Raw genomic sequence first — 17,735 nt, 5'->3', positions numbered from 1 at the left:
GGGAATTCAACACAAACTTATGGTCAGTAAGTTCTGCAAGTTCTCTTGCTGTGTGAGGCCACATTGCGTCTTTCATTCAGCAATTCATGAAGAAAACACCAATTGCCTACTGAGACCCTTCTGCTCCCTCCCAAATCACTACTCAAGAACAAGCCTCAGGCACATGCCCATAGTCCCTCTCTGCCAGCAGGTTCGAGCTGCATTGCACAGTGCTTGCTGTGCCCCAGAGAGCACCAAGCAGGCTGGCCTGGTGCCCCTGAATATTTCTGCAAAACCCTCTGCATTTCACACCTTTGCTGTGGCTCAGTGCAGAGCTCCAGGATTGCAGGCGCTTGGTCCCAGAGCTGTGTGAGGCAGTGGCTCGTGCAGATGTGCCCTGACTTACTGTCAGTGCCTCACGCTGGCCTGGGTTCCCCTGGCAGAAATGCCGTGCCTGAAGGACACTGCCCTGTGCTGGAGCCTGCGGAGCAGCCCGGCTCCCTCCCCCTGTGCCCAGAGTGCTGCACACACTGCTGACCATTGCCAGGAGTTCCAGGGCAGGCGGCAGAAGAGCAGCAGTGGTCAGGCAGGGCAGCAGCCCTGGGCTGCTCTTTGCCTTTCCCTCCTCCTGTGCAGACTCCAGACAGCCCATGGCACCAGTGTGTGCTGTGCCCAGCACGGCGCCGCTTCCCCTCAGGAGCAGCCAGCTGCCAGCTTGGCTCTGAGAGCGGAGGATTTGCCTGGTGCCAGCAAGAGGCAGCCAGGGCCAGGCTGCTGCCTCTTGCAGCTCCAAGGGCCTCCTTCCAGCCTGCCTGTGCCGAGGCTCAGGCTTCTCTGGGCTCTGTCAGGGCTCTGCTGGGGCTCCAGCCTGGCCAAGGCCGGGCCCGCTCTCACCTCACAGGCGCTGACAGCTCTGCACCACAGGAGATCTTGCACAGCACCCTCACTGCTCTTTCTGCTTTCTCTCTTCAGCCAGACTCTCCTCCAGCCAAAGAGATTGCTCTTAGGGATACAAATCCAAGTGGCAGGAACCCAAATACTCTCGAGTCACATCTGCACAGCCTGCATTTGCACAGGATGTTTGTGTTGCACTGCTCCTCCTTTGGTTTTTCCTGCAAATGCCATTGCTGTTTCTGCCTCAGATAGAAATGCCAGAGCTGGGCAAAACTTGTCCAGTTGGCCATATTCCAAAGGCAGTGTGGTCTGGAGAGGATGAATGAAGAGGAGCCTTCCCCCCTTACAAACTGTACCAAAGAAGCCATCAATGTCCCTTTCCACCTCTAAGAAAAAACTGACAATTCAGAAGGAAATGTTGAGCTTTCTCACAGGGTCAGAAGGAGAGAAATGTTCCAAAGGAGTTGAGATTTTAGAAATTTTATTTAAAATCCTACTCTACAATCCTACACTACAAACCTACACTACCATCCTGCTCTACAATCCTACTCTATAATCCTACTCTAAGTTGGTCATGGAGAAGACAGTTCTAAATTAATTGTTGCATTCCTGCCTCCTCCTTCCACTTCTTTACTGCAACGATGAGAGGTGCCAGGCTGGACCCAGGCATGGCCGATGTTATAAATTGATGCTGCAGAAAGGAAAAGAAAACAACAAGAAAGCATGATTTTCCAAGCTAAGAGCTTCAAAGGCAGGGGAATACTTTTTAAATGAAATGGGGATTAAGTCAGAGTAGGTCAGGAGCATGGGGCAAGAGTGGCACAGGTTGCCCCAAGAGCTGGTAGGAGGCCCATCCCTGGAAATATCTGAGGTGTGAGTATCCTGATCTCTTGAAAGATGTCCCTGCTCATTGCAGGACACAGACTAGATGACCTTTCCATGTCCTTGTGTGTTAGTTTGAGGTGAATTGACATTTAGGGAAAGAAGTAAGAAACCCCGCACGGAAGTGATTTCTTTGAGAGAAGCTGCTGGGAGCTTCCTCTGTGCCTGAGACAGGCCAATGGCTGGCTAGTTCTGAGAACTGACAACATTTTGCACCATTTAGAAATGAGATGTGCCTCTGTGATGATGCACATTTTGAAAACCACCAGCCCTAGCACTGGCCCTCTTTGCTTCCGGAGCCCGAAGGTAACGGAGCTCTGGTGAGGCCGGCCCTGCTCGCCCACGGCCTGTGCTCCTGGGGGAGGCCGGGCCAGAGCCCAGCGGCTCCCGGGCGGGGGATGGAGGCTGCGGGACCCCGGCCCCAGGCTGGGCCAGGCCACGGCTGCTGACATCTTGCCCACACTAAACCCTCTCCCCAGCGTGCAGCGACGGCTCCAGGCCGAGCCTCCCCTCCCAGCGGCTCCCGGGCAGAGCGAGGGGCCCAGCACAGCCTGAAATCCAACACTGTGACTGCCATGACCTGGGTGAGATTGAACCCTTTCATTGCACAGGTGAGACCTTTCTTATTCTTGTGGGCCTGCTAATAAAATTTGTTATTCCTTTGAAGTTTGAAGCCTGTTTTGCCCTTCTCCTGATCCATAGCTCCCAGCAAGAAATGAGTAAGTGCCCTGGTGATTTTAGCCAGCGCTAAAACCCAGCACTCCCTGCCAGCCCAGCCCAGTCTAGGATTGCTCCCCACTGTCAGCTGAACAGCACCAAGGTTGGAAGTGAGGAAAATGGGGGCTCATCTGATGCCTTGGATTTCAGTGGAGGAGGAGCCCATCCCTGGGACACTGTTTCACCTGCAGCCCTTTTGGCATTTTACCTGCAGCAGCTCCTTGGCAGACCAGCGCTGCGCCTCGCATTTCTGCAGGCAGCAGCTCAGGAAGTCACGCAGCAAAGGCGAGAATTGCTCGGGCTGCCGCAGCTGTGGGGTCCCTTCTGTGGCTATGTGGAATTTAGCCTGGAGAAAAAGGAAACACAAGGCTCCACCTGCTTCTTTCCCAACTGGAACTGCTCTCCCAGAGCCCATTGTTTCAGCTCCACTCTGCAGTGGCAGTTTTTGCCCTGGCAGAGAGGCAGACATGACTTTCCTGTAGCATTTGGATGACGACTTTCCTGTATCATGAAAAAACCCAAGCCCCAAAGCCACAGCTTTGCCAACATCCAGCAGATCTTGCCTTGGCAGCTGATTCCATTGCCTGCTCTAGTTAGTGGCAACTACATCAGTAAATACGTGTTTCCTTCTTGGAAAATTCCCAGCAGCTTGGCAGACTTTTTGGAAGAGGGATTTTACTATTCTAACTAACTCTACTATTTCCAAGGATTCTTACATGAAAAGAATCTCTGCAGTGCTTGTTGGTCCCTTAAGCACAGCTGCCATAAAACAAAACTCATCAGGCTTTTTGTCCTGTCCTTGAAAATGATGGTAATTGGAAGAAAAGAAAGGAAATGCAGCAGGTGTTCCTCAGGGAAGGAAACAAACCTTTGGAATCTCATTTTCAACACAGACACATTAAGATGCCTCCACAAATGTATTGGGTTGAAAATGCCTGTTTGGGCACACAGGAGCCACCTGCAGCTCTGTCTCTCAGCACTCTGAAAATTTCAGGTTCCCTTACGTGGCAAAAGGAAAATATTCATGGTGAAATCAGAAGTGTCATCCCTGTGGTAAGCCTGTGCTGGTTGGATTCTCAAGTCAATGCATTAACGCTGTGCCCATCCCAGAAAGTGCCAGGAAACAAACAGGAGGTTTTGGCAGGCTCTCCCCGTCACCAGGCTCCAGCTTGGTGATGTGGAGAAAGTGGCTTGGGTTAGGAAAGAAGGTGGTCACTGAGTGTCTCAGCAGCACTGCACAAGAAGCAGAAGAGACTCTGGCTTTACAGCCTCATCTCCAGGTTTCAGGCAAGTTTCCCTGTGAGAAGAATGGGGCTGCACTTCTTCTCTCAAAAGCACTGTTATAGAAACTTGGTTTGCTTTGAGTTTCTTTGCTTTATTTCTGGAAAGATAACACCAGCTCTGAGATGGTTGTTTCCTATTCTTGGGGCCATCTACACAGCCAAAAGAGCTGGAACGACTTCTAAGGCAAAGCAAAATGCTGCCTGAGAATGGAGATGGTTTGGGCGAGGTAAGGCTTGAGTTCCCCCAGTGCTGCAACCAAAGCTCCAGCAGATGCTGATGTGCTGCAGGGCCATTTGTAGAAGGGGCCTTGGTGGAAGTACTTCCAGCAGATGGCCATGGGATTTTGTGCAGTGAGCAGAGAACACGGGACAGGTGAGAAAGACAGCGGGATCAGAGAGTATTTGCTCCTTACCGATCGAGCAGTGAAACTGTCATAAGGAGTTTTTTGTTCGGCCATTTCAATTGCCACAATTCCAAAAGACCACACGTCCACTTTGGGGCCATATGGTTGACGCTTCACCACTTCAGGTGCCATCCACCAAGGAGTCCCAGTCACCGAGCACCGCTGATTTTGCTCAGGGGTGAGCTGAGCAGAAAGGCCAAAATCAGCTGAGGAGAAAGCAAAATACTCTTTTCATTTTAATACTCTCAATTAGGAAACCAAGCCAGAGAATTCCCCAGTGGAAGGTTAAGAATGTGCAGTTGAATTTCCTGGACAACACTCCCTGCTCTGTTTCCTTAGGGTTTTAGCCAAGGCAATATGAATTGGCTACTTCAAACATCCCCCCATTTCTTACACTTCCTCCAGCAGTGCCTTTTGTTCCCCTGAAGGTTTAGATTGCAGCTCCCTCCCTCTGGAAGGAACACACACAGACACACACAGAGCAATAGCACTCTGGGCTGCTCGTGGCTCCTTGTCATAGCTGTGTGCACCCTGCAACTGTGCCTTCAGCCCACAGCAGGGGGGACCCCTGCACTGCCAGCAGCAGCATTTTTGGGGAGCTGGCAGTCACTGAAAGCAGCCCCACACCCCCCATTCCTGGAAGGCTGAAGCTGAGCAAGAATACACTGACCCAGCTTGACAGAGCCGTCGGTTCTGAGAAGGATGTTGTTGCTCTTGACATCTCGATGGATCACGTGGTTGGAGTGAAGAAAATCCAGTCCTTGCAGGCACTGAGAGAGAAAAGAGAACCAGGGGGGCAAAAAGTAGTGCTGTGAGTTCATCGCACAAGCAAGGAAACAGCTGTGGAAGGTTCCCTTTGCAGGGGAATGGGGAGGAATGGCAGAACACAGCGCCATTGAGAGCAAGAGCCTGCTGCTCCCACAGTAGCAGAGCAGCACCTTTCTCAGTGGAGAACTGCAAATGCCAATGCAAGAGACAGAGATAGAATACAAGAGCAGGGGATAAGAGGACAGGAAATGAGTCCAGTGAGTGTAGGGGCACTGGCAGACAGTTCCCTTGAGATGCTCTTGCTTGCCCATAGCCGAGCAGCAGCACAGAAACCAAGCCCGGCCCATGAAATCCCTCCTGTTCTGAGCCCCTGTTTCCCAGACAATGCAGCTCAAGGCCTTGGAAGCACAGATGGGATCCCTGACCTCCCGACTGACAGCTGCAATCTCTCCTTCAGACATTTGAATCTCGTCGATGAGATCTCTCAGAGTGCCTCCGTCCATGTACTCCATCACCAGCCAGAGTTCCTCATGCACAAGGTAGCTGAAAAAAGGAAACAAGGCCATGCAGGTGAACATGCACGCCTAGGTTGGTTTTTTGCTTGAGTCTTGTTTCTGGGTCCCTTGGAGACAAGGGCAGAAGAAAAGGCATAGACATTGCCTCTAGGCTGTGCAGTGTTTGCAGTCTGTGCTGTCTCAAGGAGAAAGGCAGTTTAGGAAGAGCCCAGATAAAAAACCTGTCACGCATGGCATTTCTGGAAATAAGCACCTAGTCTTCCTGGCATGCACAGCAATGGAAAAGAGGGGCAACAATGCAAGGGCAATCCTCTCTTGGATGGTTCATCAGCATTTAAGAAACTTGAAAAACTCAAGCCCAAAGAACTGTGGAGGCAATGAACTTAGAAGGTATTGAATTCTTAAGATAGGGCTGATGCAGGGTTTTGAACCATTTTCAGTCTGCATTTGCCAGGGTGGATTTATGCAGACAAAATGCAGTCTCTTCCCATCCATTGGAGATAAGTAGAGAAATAATCATTAACGACTCTGTTTCCTGCCACTGACCAAAGTGGGTTTTTAAGCTCTCATGCTTGTAGTATGTAAACAAACATTCAAGGGATAGGACCGTGACCACTCACCTGGCTAAGTAATTCACGATCCTGGGACTCCTATTGCTCTCCATGATCCTGATTTCATTCATGGTTAGTATCTTCCTGCTCACTCCTTGCACATTTATTTTCTTTATGGCCACCTCAAATGACATTGAAAAGGAGTAATTTGAGAAAATTGGTAGCATGAGACCACAACACACATGGAGCAAGTGATTTTGGAATGGCACAGCCAAGCTGTGCCAAAGTGCCTTGTGATTAGACCTCATCACTGGAGTAATTAGGGAGTGACATTGCAACAGCCCATTTCTCTGCTCCCTTGGGGGTCAGTTACAGGACATGTGGCCACTGGCGATTTGCCTTGTCCACAAAGCCTGTTCCAAGTGCAATTTGCAGGCTGGCTCCAGTCTGTGCTTCTTGTGCCTTTTCAGCACAGCTCTCCTCAAAGCTCCAGCCACAGCTGTCAGCAGTGGGGAAAGGCCTGGAGAGCAGCAGAGGCTGCAGGGGCTGTTGACATTTACCTCTCCTCCTGTTGCAATGTCAAGTGCTCTGGAAACCTCTCCAAAACCCCTAGAAACAAAACAGCAGCCAAGAAAGGAGAAGCCATTTAGATCTTGCAGTAGAAGCCAGTCCAGACAGGAGAGCTCTGCTGTAAATGCCTAAAAGCTGCAGGTTGCAGGAGGGGTCTGCCAGAAGGCAGATGATGCATTTTCCCCTCAAGTGCCTGGGCACTGGGCCTGTTCCTGAAGCCTTGGGCTTTACTGCCTCAGCTCCAAAAGGCAGCTTATTCCTTCATCTCGGCTATCAGCTTCTAAACTGTGCAATTCTAATCCTGAGCATGGAGTATTTCCTTTAGCAAACTCTTGGAGAGAAATGTTCCTGAGAACTGTTATCTGACAGCTCTCATTGGGGGTAGGTTGTGCTTTCAGGCAAGCAAGATTCTTCTCCTTTCATTAGTGTGGCCAGATGATTTGGAGACATCCAAAAATGCGAAGGAAATGAATCCTGAGCTGTCCCACACTTGAGAGACAGGCAGATTTACCAGGTTCTGTTCCTTGCTGCAGGCAAGACCTTGGCAGCATGGAGATGTCTTTGACAATGCCTTCTGAGCACACTTGACAAATTCTGGCCAGTACTGAGAGATGGGGCAGACTAAGCCCGCTGTCTAAACATGTGGACAACTTGTCTGACTTCCCACTTGATGGATATTCCCCCAGGGAAACACCTGGCCCGTGGCTGTGTAGAAGTGACTGTGGTTGGACTCACCCGCTGCCAAGACTTTCCAGTTCAATGTATTTTGTGATGGGATTTTCCTTGTTCACCATTCTCCCTGAGGGAAACAAAATGCAAGATGCTGACTTTCAGGCAGAGATCCCAACTTGCAGGAGATGCCAAAGGCAGCCCCGCTGTCTGGGGCTCTGAACCCTCTGTGGTCAGCTGGGCAGCAAGCACAGCAGCAACAAGACAGGCAGTTGTGCAGCACAAATGGGCAGCAGAGAGACTGATTTTGTCCAGTCCTTGGAAGGAAATGAAGCGCAGAGAGCACAGCAGGGCACAGCACAAGGCTGGCAAAGGCCAAGCATGAGCACTGACAAGCAATGGCAAGAAGACACAGCCAGCCTGAGCCCCTGACAAGCTTGTAGCAAGTATCTGTTTCTTCATTGTGGGCCCAATGAAAACATCTCTTGCTCTCTGTTTCTGCTGTCACCTGATGTTCTTTCAAAGGAGTCCTCACTGACAAAAATACAGCATTCTCATAAAAACCTTGTAGATATAGTAGAGGCAATAAAAACAGTCCTAAAAATGACACCAGTAAGACACATGGGTCAGAACAGCTCTTTCAGGGTGGAGAAAAAACAATCTCTTTCAAAAAACCCCAAATCAGAAACCAAAAAAGGATAAAAACTGAGAACTAAAAACGGAACCACAACAAAAAGACAAAACCCCAAAACTAATCAATATCTCTGAAGTCTTTTGGTTCTGATGACTGGTGGGAAGTCTGGAGTCTAAGGAGAATTTAGGAATCAAATATTCTGTTCAGTTTGGCCACTGGCACACAGGACTTGCATAGATCATTTCCTAGGCCACAGCCTTCTGCTGATCCAAGAACAATTCCTGCTTCTGCCTTTAGTGGCAAGGGAATGCCAGGCAAAGCCGAGCCAGTCCAAGCTGCCCTCAGAGGCAGCAGGAACAGCCAGAGCGCTCTCTCGCTGCCTCAGAGCACAGCAGTTCCTGTGGGGAGTCCTAAATGTCTCTGGGACACCAAAGTGAGGAGGATCATTTGCTACAGCTCTGCTGGCACGTGCACACAATACACTGTCCCTCAGACAAGAAATACACCAGACGTACTCAGTTGCTCCACAAAGTCTCCCTGGCTCTCCTGGAGCTGAGCAGCAGATGTGTCACTGCTGGAAATGGACAAACTGCCCCGGCTCCACTGCTCAGCTTGGGCAACAAAGGCTCCTTTAGATGCTGCTGCTGCTGCTGCTGCTGCAGCAGATTGAATGGAAGAGCCTGTGTAGATCTGAGAGAAGAAAGGAGTTTGTGTCAGAAAGCTGGCTGGCAGAGATTACCCCGAGTTCCCTTTTCAAATGCAAGCCCTTAGGAAGTTGCTGTTAGCCACATGCAAAGCTCATCAACTGGATTTTTTGGATGCCCACTTCTGGAACCAAATGGTCAAAACCCAAGGTTGGTTTTAATCAAGTTGATGGCCAGTTTCATATTCCATTTTCCTGGATTTTCTGAAGGATGACTGCAACAACGACCATTGCACTTCCTCCCAAGGATCCCTTTCCCCCTCCAAGGGCTGCAGACACATTTGCAGCTCCTTGTTCTAATGTTGGAGCTCCTCCCCCTCAGTCCTCTTTTCCTGCACCATCTTCAGAAGGTGCTCAGCCTGCAGCACTTGTGCTTGGGACAGTACCTGTGCCTGCCGCTGACCTTGGGGCTCTTCATCAGCCGGCATTTGCTGGAAGCCTTCGCAGGCTGCCAGGTGAGATATCAACACGTCCACCTCAAGTCAAAGAGAACAAAGCAGTCAGAGACCACAGCTTGTCCCTGTGTGCCAAGGCTCATTGACTGTGAGCAAAGGGAAAGAGCAGCACAGCAGCAGATTCACCAAGGCATACAGACAGCTTGCAGCTTGTATTCCAAATCTGTCTGGGGGACTGTGTTCACTTGCAAAAAGCCCTGAAGAAACAAGGAGAGCAGGAGCAGGCCAGCAGGAATCCCTTGAGATGAGTGCTGGCAAAAGGGGCAAATGACTGGTGCCACTGTCCAGGGCAGCAGCTGAGATTGAGCACAGCAGGAAATGTCCTTCCAAGCAGCTGGGATAGACACTACAGCAGGATGGCACTGAGAGGCATCAGCCCAGCCCCCTGCTGCTCTGCAGAGGAAAGGCAAGAAGGGCAGAAAGCACCAGACTGCAGTGACTGCTGTGCCTATCGCTCTTTCACTCACTCGATTTTCTAGAGCCTCTTGCTGCTGAACGAGGAGATGAAATTTCTCTTCGATGATCTTCCTTTCTTCCTCCAGCCTGTTCTCCTTTGTCCTGATCCTAGCCTCAGTTTCCTGCAGCTCTGCCAGAAGCTCCTCATCAGAGGCCTGTGAGGAACCAGAGAGAGGAATGTCCATGAGTGGAGTGTCTGCCACACTGTCACTCACCTGGTTTTCTTGATTTCCTCTCTGCCAGGGGAGATTCATCTCCTCTTCGATGCTTCTGTCTTCCTCGTGCCTCCTCTTCACTGCCATGATGGCCCTCGGAGCTTCGGGCAGCTCTGCTTGGGGCTCTGCCTCGATGTTCTGTACACACAAATGGAGAGCAAGTGCCTGGGAGCTGCCATCAGGCTCAGCTTCTTCCTCCGTTTCAGCCTCAAAATCACACTCATTCAGTCACTTCTTTCTGCTTCCCTACCCACCTCTGCTTCCACTGTAACCTCCTGTCCCGCTGCTGATCTCTGCAGAGGCTCTTTGCTTTCAGGGCCTCTGGCACTCGTGGCCTGCTCAGTCCCAAGAGCTGCGTTTTATGCCCCTCTTCCTGCCCTTCACTCTGTCCCCTGCTGAGTCAGCCTTACCTGGCCATTCTCCAGTGGCTCTTCCACCTGCTGCCCCAGCTGCTCTTCCTGCTCTTGGGCTGGGAACAGCTCTCCCTCAGGCTGGCACGGCCGTCCTGATAAAACAATCTGCTCCTGCTCTTTCTCTGGATGGACCTGCAGAGAAAGCAAGAGAAGATGGGCTTCAACTTCTCATCCAACATTTGTGGGCCAAGACTCAAAGGCTGATGGGCTCCCACGTTCCCAAAGCTCTGTGCTGCTGCTCTCCTGCCTTGTTCTCTGCCCGTGGGGAAGCACAGATTCCAAAGTGACCCTGGCGGTGCAATCAGGGCCCATCTGGCACTGAATCTCCAACAGACTCTTGGGCAGCTGACAGGAAATGTGGGGCATTTCTCAAGGGCCTCCCTCCCCTTCTGCTGTGTCCTGCTTGTCTCTCCCTAGTGACTGACAGCCAGCCCTGTCCCACAGCTCCATCCTGGCTCTGCAGGGGCTTCCTGGCTGAGCTCAGCCCTTGGGAGAGACACTGCTGGAGTTCATGTTCTTTTCAGGCCTGCACTGCCACTCCTGCCCTTCTGACATCTACACTCTTGTTAGAAATCCTGCTCATTCAGGAGACAAGGATGTGTGCAATTGGATCCTCTGCTGCAGGTCAGAGAGCCTCTATGGCCACCTCAGGATATGGAAGAGGACCAAGGTGTTTCTCCTCCCTCTTTTGTCAGCTGAGAATTCTGAGTGGCACTGTCAGAGATCCTCAAAAGGCCCCACCAACAAATTAATTGACACACCCCTAGGGATGCCAATGAAGGAAGCCATGGGTCATGTAATACATGTATGACCAAAGTCACCAGAAACCACCTAAACCATGGAATTGTCCCACCTCAGTAGGACAGGCAGAAATTTATAGGTTAAACAGGGAGTGTCAGGACAGAAGAGGCAGGAGGAGGAAAACAGCTCTGAGGAGAAAAAACAACCATCTCTAAAGGGGTTCTTAGCAACACAAGACAGCACTCAAGGACTTGCAGCTTTGCCCCCACACTAGGTTCCAATGCAGTTTCCAAAGCTGCAGACTTCACCACAAAACGTATCAAGAGAAACTTGCCACTTGTGGATTTTGCCTCAGAAGAAGGGTTCAGAACTACACAGTTTGTTTCTTTGGCCACACAGGACAAGAATGGCCGGCCACAGCTTCATGGACAACACAATCATCTCCTTGCAGCTTATCAAAAGCCAAAAGACAGGTGGCCTAAAAGACTCTGCAGAAGTGAAGAATTACTCCAGAAAACTGCAGAACAGTTCTCCAGGTCATCCAGAGGTTTCCAAAAAGGGAAAGCAAACAAAGCAAGCCCTGTGAGCCCCAGCAATGCCGTGTGAGCCCTTGGCCATGGCTTGGCAGAAGCCAAGAGACAGAGCTTCCCTGAGCCAAGCAGCCAGCTGCTCACCCGCAGGCAGCAGCGCTTTGGGGCCTCAGCACGACGGCTCAAAGCCCAATTTCCAGCTGCCACGGGATGGGGGAATGGCTGGGTGCTGGCAGGACTCCAGCACTCAGCATCCTCAGCCAGCAACAGCAAGTGCTGGCTGCTCAGAAACTTGCAGCTCTGCCTTGCACTAAAGACAGCAGCACCCAGCACTGGCACTTACTGTCTGGGCATGGTCAGGCTGGGCTGTGACCACAGCTGGGGGCTCGTGCTCCTTTTGCTCATTTTGCTCCTCTTTGGCCTCTTCTCCAGGAGCAGAGGGAGCCACAGCAGAGTCTGCTCTTGCTTCTGGGCTCTGTGGACAGATGGTGGAGTTAGGGACAGGCAGCTCCCTATCATTTAGAACCTTATTTCTCTTCAGCTCGATTTCTACAACCAGCTCTACCAAGCACAAATCATCAGCTTTGATAGCAATGGGATTCTAAGTCTCTCCAACTAAATTAAAATGGGTTAATTCAGCCAGGCTGCAAAGAGCTCTGAATTAGAGAGTTCACCCTGGCTACTATCAGCAAGCAACGTTCTCTCTGCAAAGCTGAGCTTTGAGTTCTTTTAAAGCTCTGCAATGGAAAATTAGGAAATAGCCAACAATGCCTTTGCTATTGCTGTTGTAAACATGGAAATGGATCTTCTTTCAGCCCACCCAGCTGGCCCTCTGCACTCTACTGCCACAGGCCAAGCTCACAGTTCCCTGCACAATTCTGAAACACCAGGAGCATCAAATGTTCCTTTCTGACTCACCTCAGGATCGGCACCTCTGAACACACGGCTCAGATGACCTGCAGTGGGCAAGGAAAATAAACCAAATTCTTTGAGAAAACTGGAGAGAACCGTGGCCTATTTAGAGCAGCATCTGAGAAGATCTCCCAGTCTGCATTTTCAAAGGTGTCCTGCTTGACTGGTGTGGTTTAAAGCAGCAACTAAAAAATCACTAGAAAACTTACTTATTTCTTGCAGTGAGATATGGATTAGAACAACAGCAAAACAGGCTTAAAACTTAAATGGAATAAAGTTTATTAACAAAAACTACAAGAATAAGAAACCAGAATAAAACTTCCAGAACAACCCTTTTCTCCCCCACTACCCAACCATTCCCTTGTTTACATGACAACATAGAGACAAAAATACTTTGGAACTTTGATGTTTACAACAGTCCCAATTCCTGCTAGAGTCTTTTCATCAGTCTTTGTAGAGAAACAGAAGTCTTCTTCTGCTATCTATGGAGTTTTTCACAAGAAAACTATTTTTCTTCATAGCTTTCTATTTCTCTGATGCCAGCTGCCCGGAAATCTGCCATCAGTTGTCTCCTCCCATTTCCCATCACTCTGAGGTGTGTTATGGGTCATGAGTCTAGGGATGTAATTTTTATGAATGAGTTATTCAAAGGCAAAAGTTCTCTTCATCTGTCTCTGTGAGCTTCTCTGGAAACAGAAGTTTTCTCTTTTTGCTTCTTAAAAGCCACAAATCTTCAACTTCTCCCCCTCTGTTCCAGCATCTCACAGTGTCACAACTACTTCATCATTTGCTCAAAATCCACACTTGGAAACACTCCATTCCTCCCAATATACTCTGTCATGAATTAAAGGAGGTTTTTTCAGAACACTACTGTCCATGCCCATAGCTTTAACAGAAAAATATTTCAGCTTAATAAAGCATCTCCTTATTTCTCTTCCCCCTCTCGATTTAATTTTTTTCTTCACTCTCTTTGATGGGTTGATGGTTGATCACTCCCTCTCTCTCTCTCTGGAAAAAAAGGATTAATCTGCAAGTCTCATGCAGGCAGTAAAAGAGTTAAAATCTTGCTAAAGCTGCAGATGTTGATGGTGTCAGGTTTCAGTTCAGTGGCAGAAACTGCAAACCAAGTCAGGCTGGCCGGCTCCGTTTCTCCCCCACCCCGCCCTCTGCAGCCTTGTCCGGCCTGGAGGGGGGGAGGAGGCCGAGACAGAGCCCTGTGACCTCGTCAGAAGCCAGAAACCAAAGAGAGCAAGAAATTCCCGGCCTCACATCTTCAGGTGGTGTTCACAGGTTGATCTCACTTCTCAATAGTTAAAACCGCTGCCAATTCTCACCCATGGCCAGGAATTAGTCAGGAGAAAAAACTCCCATCAGCCTCCAGCAGTTTCAACTTCCCGAGCTCTCAGAGATATCTTAAAAGTAAAGTCACCCCAAGAGATTGAGCCAGCAAAGTGAGGAAATGACAGACTCTGCTGCCACAGGCTCTCCCGTGGAGGGAACAGAAGCCCTGCAAATGCTGCCCGCAGCCCCCTGGCTACAGACACCCCGTGTTTTGCTGAAGGTGTTGACAGGAGCTTTACCAAACCAGGGGCATCCTCATGGTCTTTGTGTTTCAATAGCAACCCAGTCACTAAGAAAGAGCAGGGAGACCTACAAAAGCCAGCTCAGGTTCCAGCCAGGGAAAACCTCTACTTACGTGCCAGGTTGGTCAGGTAATATCCGGAATATCCGATGACATAGATGGTGCAAATCGCAGCAGCGAGCTGCTCCATCATTTTTGCCAGTTTGCACACTCTGCTCCACCACAAGAACAAACAAGGCTCCTGTCAGTGTGCAGCTGCCCACTGACAAACGCCTCAAGCAGGAGGATGCTCCTGCACTGAGCAAGCCCAAGAGCTGCTCTGACCCTGAGACCTTCCGTGCACCAAGGCAACCTTGGGATGTCACCACGACAAGGTGGCATCCATGCCCTGACATCACAAAGCCAATGCTCTGCGCTGCTCTGGGAATTGATGCAGAGCAACCCAACCTTCCCTACAGCAAACACAGAATTGCCTGGGAGCTTCTCCTCTGTCACAAAGGGTCACAAATCCTTTGGTGGGCTGTGGGAAATGGAAAGACAGAAACTTCCACAGATACTGAAGGGTTTCATTTACAGCCTTGGAAGGAGCTTGGGTTCATGCAATGCTAAAGGTTCACAGATGTTGAGTCGAGAATTCATAAGCTTATGTTCCTATAGCTGCAAGTAAGAATATGCCATAAGTAAAGAAAAAACTGTATTGAGTGAGATGGTGGAGAGTTTTCATCTGTGATTGTGTGATTTTATAGAGCAAGCTATGAATCTAAATATTATCATAAGAAGCACATGTGTGTAGGTGAGCTAGCAGTGTATTGGGAGAAAAGCAGACACAGTGCAGCAGAACTTGGCAAAGCTGAAAGGTGATTAAGTAATAATAAACCTCTTCAATTTAGTGCATTAGCCAAAAATCTCAAATTAGCGAATCTAAGCCATCACTGCACCAGGCTGAAGCTGAGGATCCCCAGCCAAGCTCAGAGGGAGGAGAACACAGCATTTGTGGGATCCTTTCCAGTCTGACTTGCTTTAGCTGGAGCCTGGGGGAGGAGAGAGCAGGAGAAGGGTTGGCTGAGTCCTCTCCCCTCTGCCTGGCCCTTCTCTGCTGGATCCTCAGTTCATCCCACACCCACCCCAAGACTCCATCCCCATCCTACTGGTGCTGACAGGATTAAAGGAGATAAAGAGGAGATTAAAAAGATAGAGAGGAGAGAAAAAGAGAAGTTTAAATGCAGTTTAAATATTAACGAAATACACATGTTAGTGCCTGCTGAGAGTTGAAAGGGAGCTGAAGGGCTTGCGAAGGGCCAGGAGCCCATGAAGGGCTCAGGAGCTGCTGCTGCCGGGAGGGAGGAAATGCACCAATGGCTCCCAGCAGAGGCTGTGCTTTGAGGCTCTTTCCCAAACAGCTGCAGGAGGGAAAGCAGCTGAGTTTGGAGGAAGAGTTTTCTGCTGAGGTTTCCTGTTTGGAGCTGTCACAAGCTTGAGCTGCTCAAGGGAAACGCGGCTCTGCTTCCAGCAGGGCCCAACTGCCCGGGAGCACAACTTGGTTCCCTGGCCCTGAGCCAACGGGCAGCAGCAGCTTCTGTTCCCTCCTGGCTCTTGTGTCATTTCCAGCAGCACAAGACACACCAAGAAAAGCTCCTCCAGAACATGCCATGAGAAACACAACCTGATTTCATGGCATGAAGGAGCTCTGACAGTCCCACGGGCTCAGGTTTGTTTGTCAGTGAACAGAGCAGGGAAAAGCACAGACACATTCCCTGCACAGGGAATTCACAGGAGGAAAGTGCAGCGCTGGAGGATGTGCTTGGATACAACGTTCCCACGGCAGTTTTGGGGATAAAATTGTCAGCAGAGAGAAAAGAAAAAGTGCTACCAAGGGTGGGCTGGGGAGGGCTGGTGCTTCCCGGGAGGCTTTTGAAGCTCAAAAGGACAAAGCCCAGACCTTGTCCAAGCTGCGAGCTGGGTCTGAGCCAGAAACCAGGGGGTGGCAGAGACATTGCTGCTGAAGGGCTTCAGATTGCCAAAGCTAAAGTGTCCAGGATCAAGGAACAACTTGAGGTTACAGAAGTCCCAGTGCCCACGTTCCATCCCCTCATTTCAAGCTGAAAGCAGAGCTCCATCTGTGACTCTGCTTTTTAATAAAGAATGTCAAACTTCAACAAAATTCCCTTAGAAAGACCCCATGAAGGTTCACACTGTGAGAGCTCACTCGAGGCAGCCCCAACTCCTGCCCTGGTTCAGTCCCTCTCAAGCCCACTGTGCTTTCCAGCTGCTTTGCTCCAGCTCCCCCAAATCACCAGGAATTCCACTGAACTGAAACAAATCCAAATCCTCGTGGGTCGGGACAAGGGCAGGGAGAGGTCACTCAGGGATCACCATCAGGGCCGCAACAGCCCGACATGGGGAAATGAACTGAACTTAGGATTGAGCAAATCAGACCAGGAGAATGAGGATTAAAATCAATCTTGAGAAACACCTCCTCCTGCTCCTGAACTTTTCTGTCCGGGCCGCTGCTCGCGGGGCACAGAGAGGGGCCCGGCCGTGTCCCTCCAAACCTCCCTGGGAATCACCCCAGAGCCTTCAGGCTTCCTTGTGCCCATCCCCGGGGTCCCTTGTCCCTCCCAATGGCTCCCGTGGCTCTCCCAGTCCATCCCAGCCTCTCCCAGTCCATCCCAGTCACTCCCAGTGACCCCGCCTGTCCATCTCTTCCATCCGTGCATCTCTCGCCCCTCAGCCAATCAGAGCGCGTCTCTCTGATGACTCATCAGTTGCCAGGCAGATCCACAGAGCCGAGAGCCCCGCGCTGGACTCGGCCACCCAGCGCCGCGCACTTCATTCCCAGTCCCTCCCAGTGCCACCACAGTCCCGCCCAGTGCCACCACAGTCCCACCACAGTCCCTCCCAGTGCCACCACAGTCCCGCCCTGAGGACCCAGAGTCCCTTGCACTCCTTTTTAGCCATTTCCCAGTCTACTCCGAGTTCATTCCTACTTCACTCCCAGACCTCCACACTTACTTCCAGTGTCCCAGTATCCACTCTCATCTCTTTCAGTGCCACCCCAGTCCCTCCCTGTCCATTCCCAGTCCCTCCCAATGCCACACCACTCCTCTCCACTCTCTCCCAGTGCCCATCCCAGCGTGTCCATCTCGCTGGTGCCCTCCAGCTCCCAGCCCGGCCCCGGCCGCCTGCTCTGCTCCCTGATGGATTTCTCCCCTGCCCACATCCAGCTGAGCTGCTCCCAGGGCCAGCAGCAGCTCTCGGGCCGCGTGCTGGCCACTGCCGTGCTCCCCAGCGGGGACTGGAGCCAGCAGCTCCTGGTGCTGCTGGAAACCGCCCCCGGCAATGCGGGCTCAGCTCCAGCTGCCAGGTGGAGCACGGCAGCCTGGAGCACCCCCTGAGCCGGCACTGGGGCACGGCCCGGCCCCCACAGCGCCAGGGGCAGCGGGGGAGGCACTGGGGGGGCCCAGAGGGGGATTGGGGTGTGCTGGGAGGAACTGGGAGGGAGTTTGAGATAGACTGGTTTAAACTGGGGAAGGGATTGAGGTGCTTAGGATGGCTGGGAAGGGGTTTGAAGGATGCTGGGAAGGGTGGGATGGGGTTCTGGGGGTCTTGCTGGACCCTGGGAGGGAGTTTGGGGGTGCTGGGTGTCACAGGGAGGGATTTGAGTGAGCCTGGAGGAGCTGGAAGGAGATTGGGGATTGGAAAGCAGGGATTGGGATGAGGTTGGTTGTGCTGGGAAGAGACTGGGAGGAGTCTTGATGAGTCCTGGTGGGGCTGGGAAGGGACTGGGAGAGGGTTTGGGGGTCCAGGGGCAGTGGGGGGAAATTGGGAGGGGGCTGTGGGATCCTGAGAGGAACAGGAGGGG

General features: G+C 51.2%; 2 protein-coding genes across 2 annotated transcripts in view; both read right to left on the bottom strand.

The window, feature by feature from the left end:
• LOC147646185 (uncharacterized) overlaps positions 1-17,735 on the bottom strand; it is a 186,339-nt gene that overhangs the window by 158,888 nt on the left and 9,716 nt on the right. The window lies entirely within an intron of this gene.
• On the bottom strand, positions 1,338-14,217 carry LOC147646186 (serine/threonine-protein kinase PAK 3-like). The gene is made up of 15 exons (XM_086873815.1): positions 13,988-14,217; positions 12,298-12,335; positions 11,723-11,854; positions 10,106-10,240; positions 9,492-9,833; positions 8,956-9,045; positions 8,382-8,556; positions 7,299-7,362; positions 6,554-6,602; positions 6,063-6,175; positions 5,353-5,470; positions 4,830-4,929; positions 4,169-4,365; positions 2,681-2,818; positions 1,338-1,564 (listed from the first exon to the last, which is right to left on the bottom strand). The coding sequence occupies exons 1-15, from the start codon at positions 14,064-14,066 to the stop codon at positions 1,463-1,465; spliced, it is 1,872 nt and encodes a 623-aa protein (XP_086729941.1). The 5' UTR covers positions 14,067-14,217; the 3' UTR covers positions 1,338-1,462.

Source organism: Cyanistes caeruleus, unplaced genomic scaffold (genome assembly GCF_971803275.1).
Source record: "Cyanistes caeruleus unplaced genomic scaffold, bCyaCae1.hap1.1 HAP1_SCAFFOLD_116, whole genome shotgun sequence".
NCBI classification, from domain to species: domain Eukaryota; kingdom Metazoa; phylum Chordata; class Aves; order Passeriformes; family Paridae; genus Cyanistes; species Cyanistes caeruleus.
The sequence above is the reverse complement of the archived record's forward strand: the minus strand, read 5'-3'. Positions and strand labels throughout refer to the sequence as shown.

Excerpts from the sequence above, each read along its gene's own strand:
- LOC147646186 (XM_086873815.1), bottom strand. The coding sequence starts at position 14,066 with ATGATGGAGCAGCTCGCTGCTGCGATTTGCACCATCTATGTCATCGGA. Across the intron at positions 11,855-12,297 it reads TCAGAGGTGCCGATCCTGAG|AGCCCAGAAGCAAGAGCAGA; the intron begins GTGAGTCAGAAA and ends ATCTGTCCACAG. Across the intron at positions 5,471-6,062 it reads ATCGTGAATTACTTAGCCAG|CTACCTTGTGCATGAGGAAC; the intron begins GTGAGTGGTCAC and ends TCCTTTTTTCAG.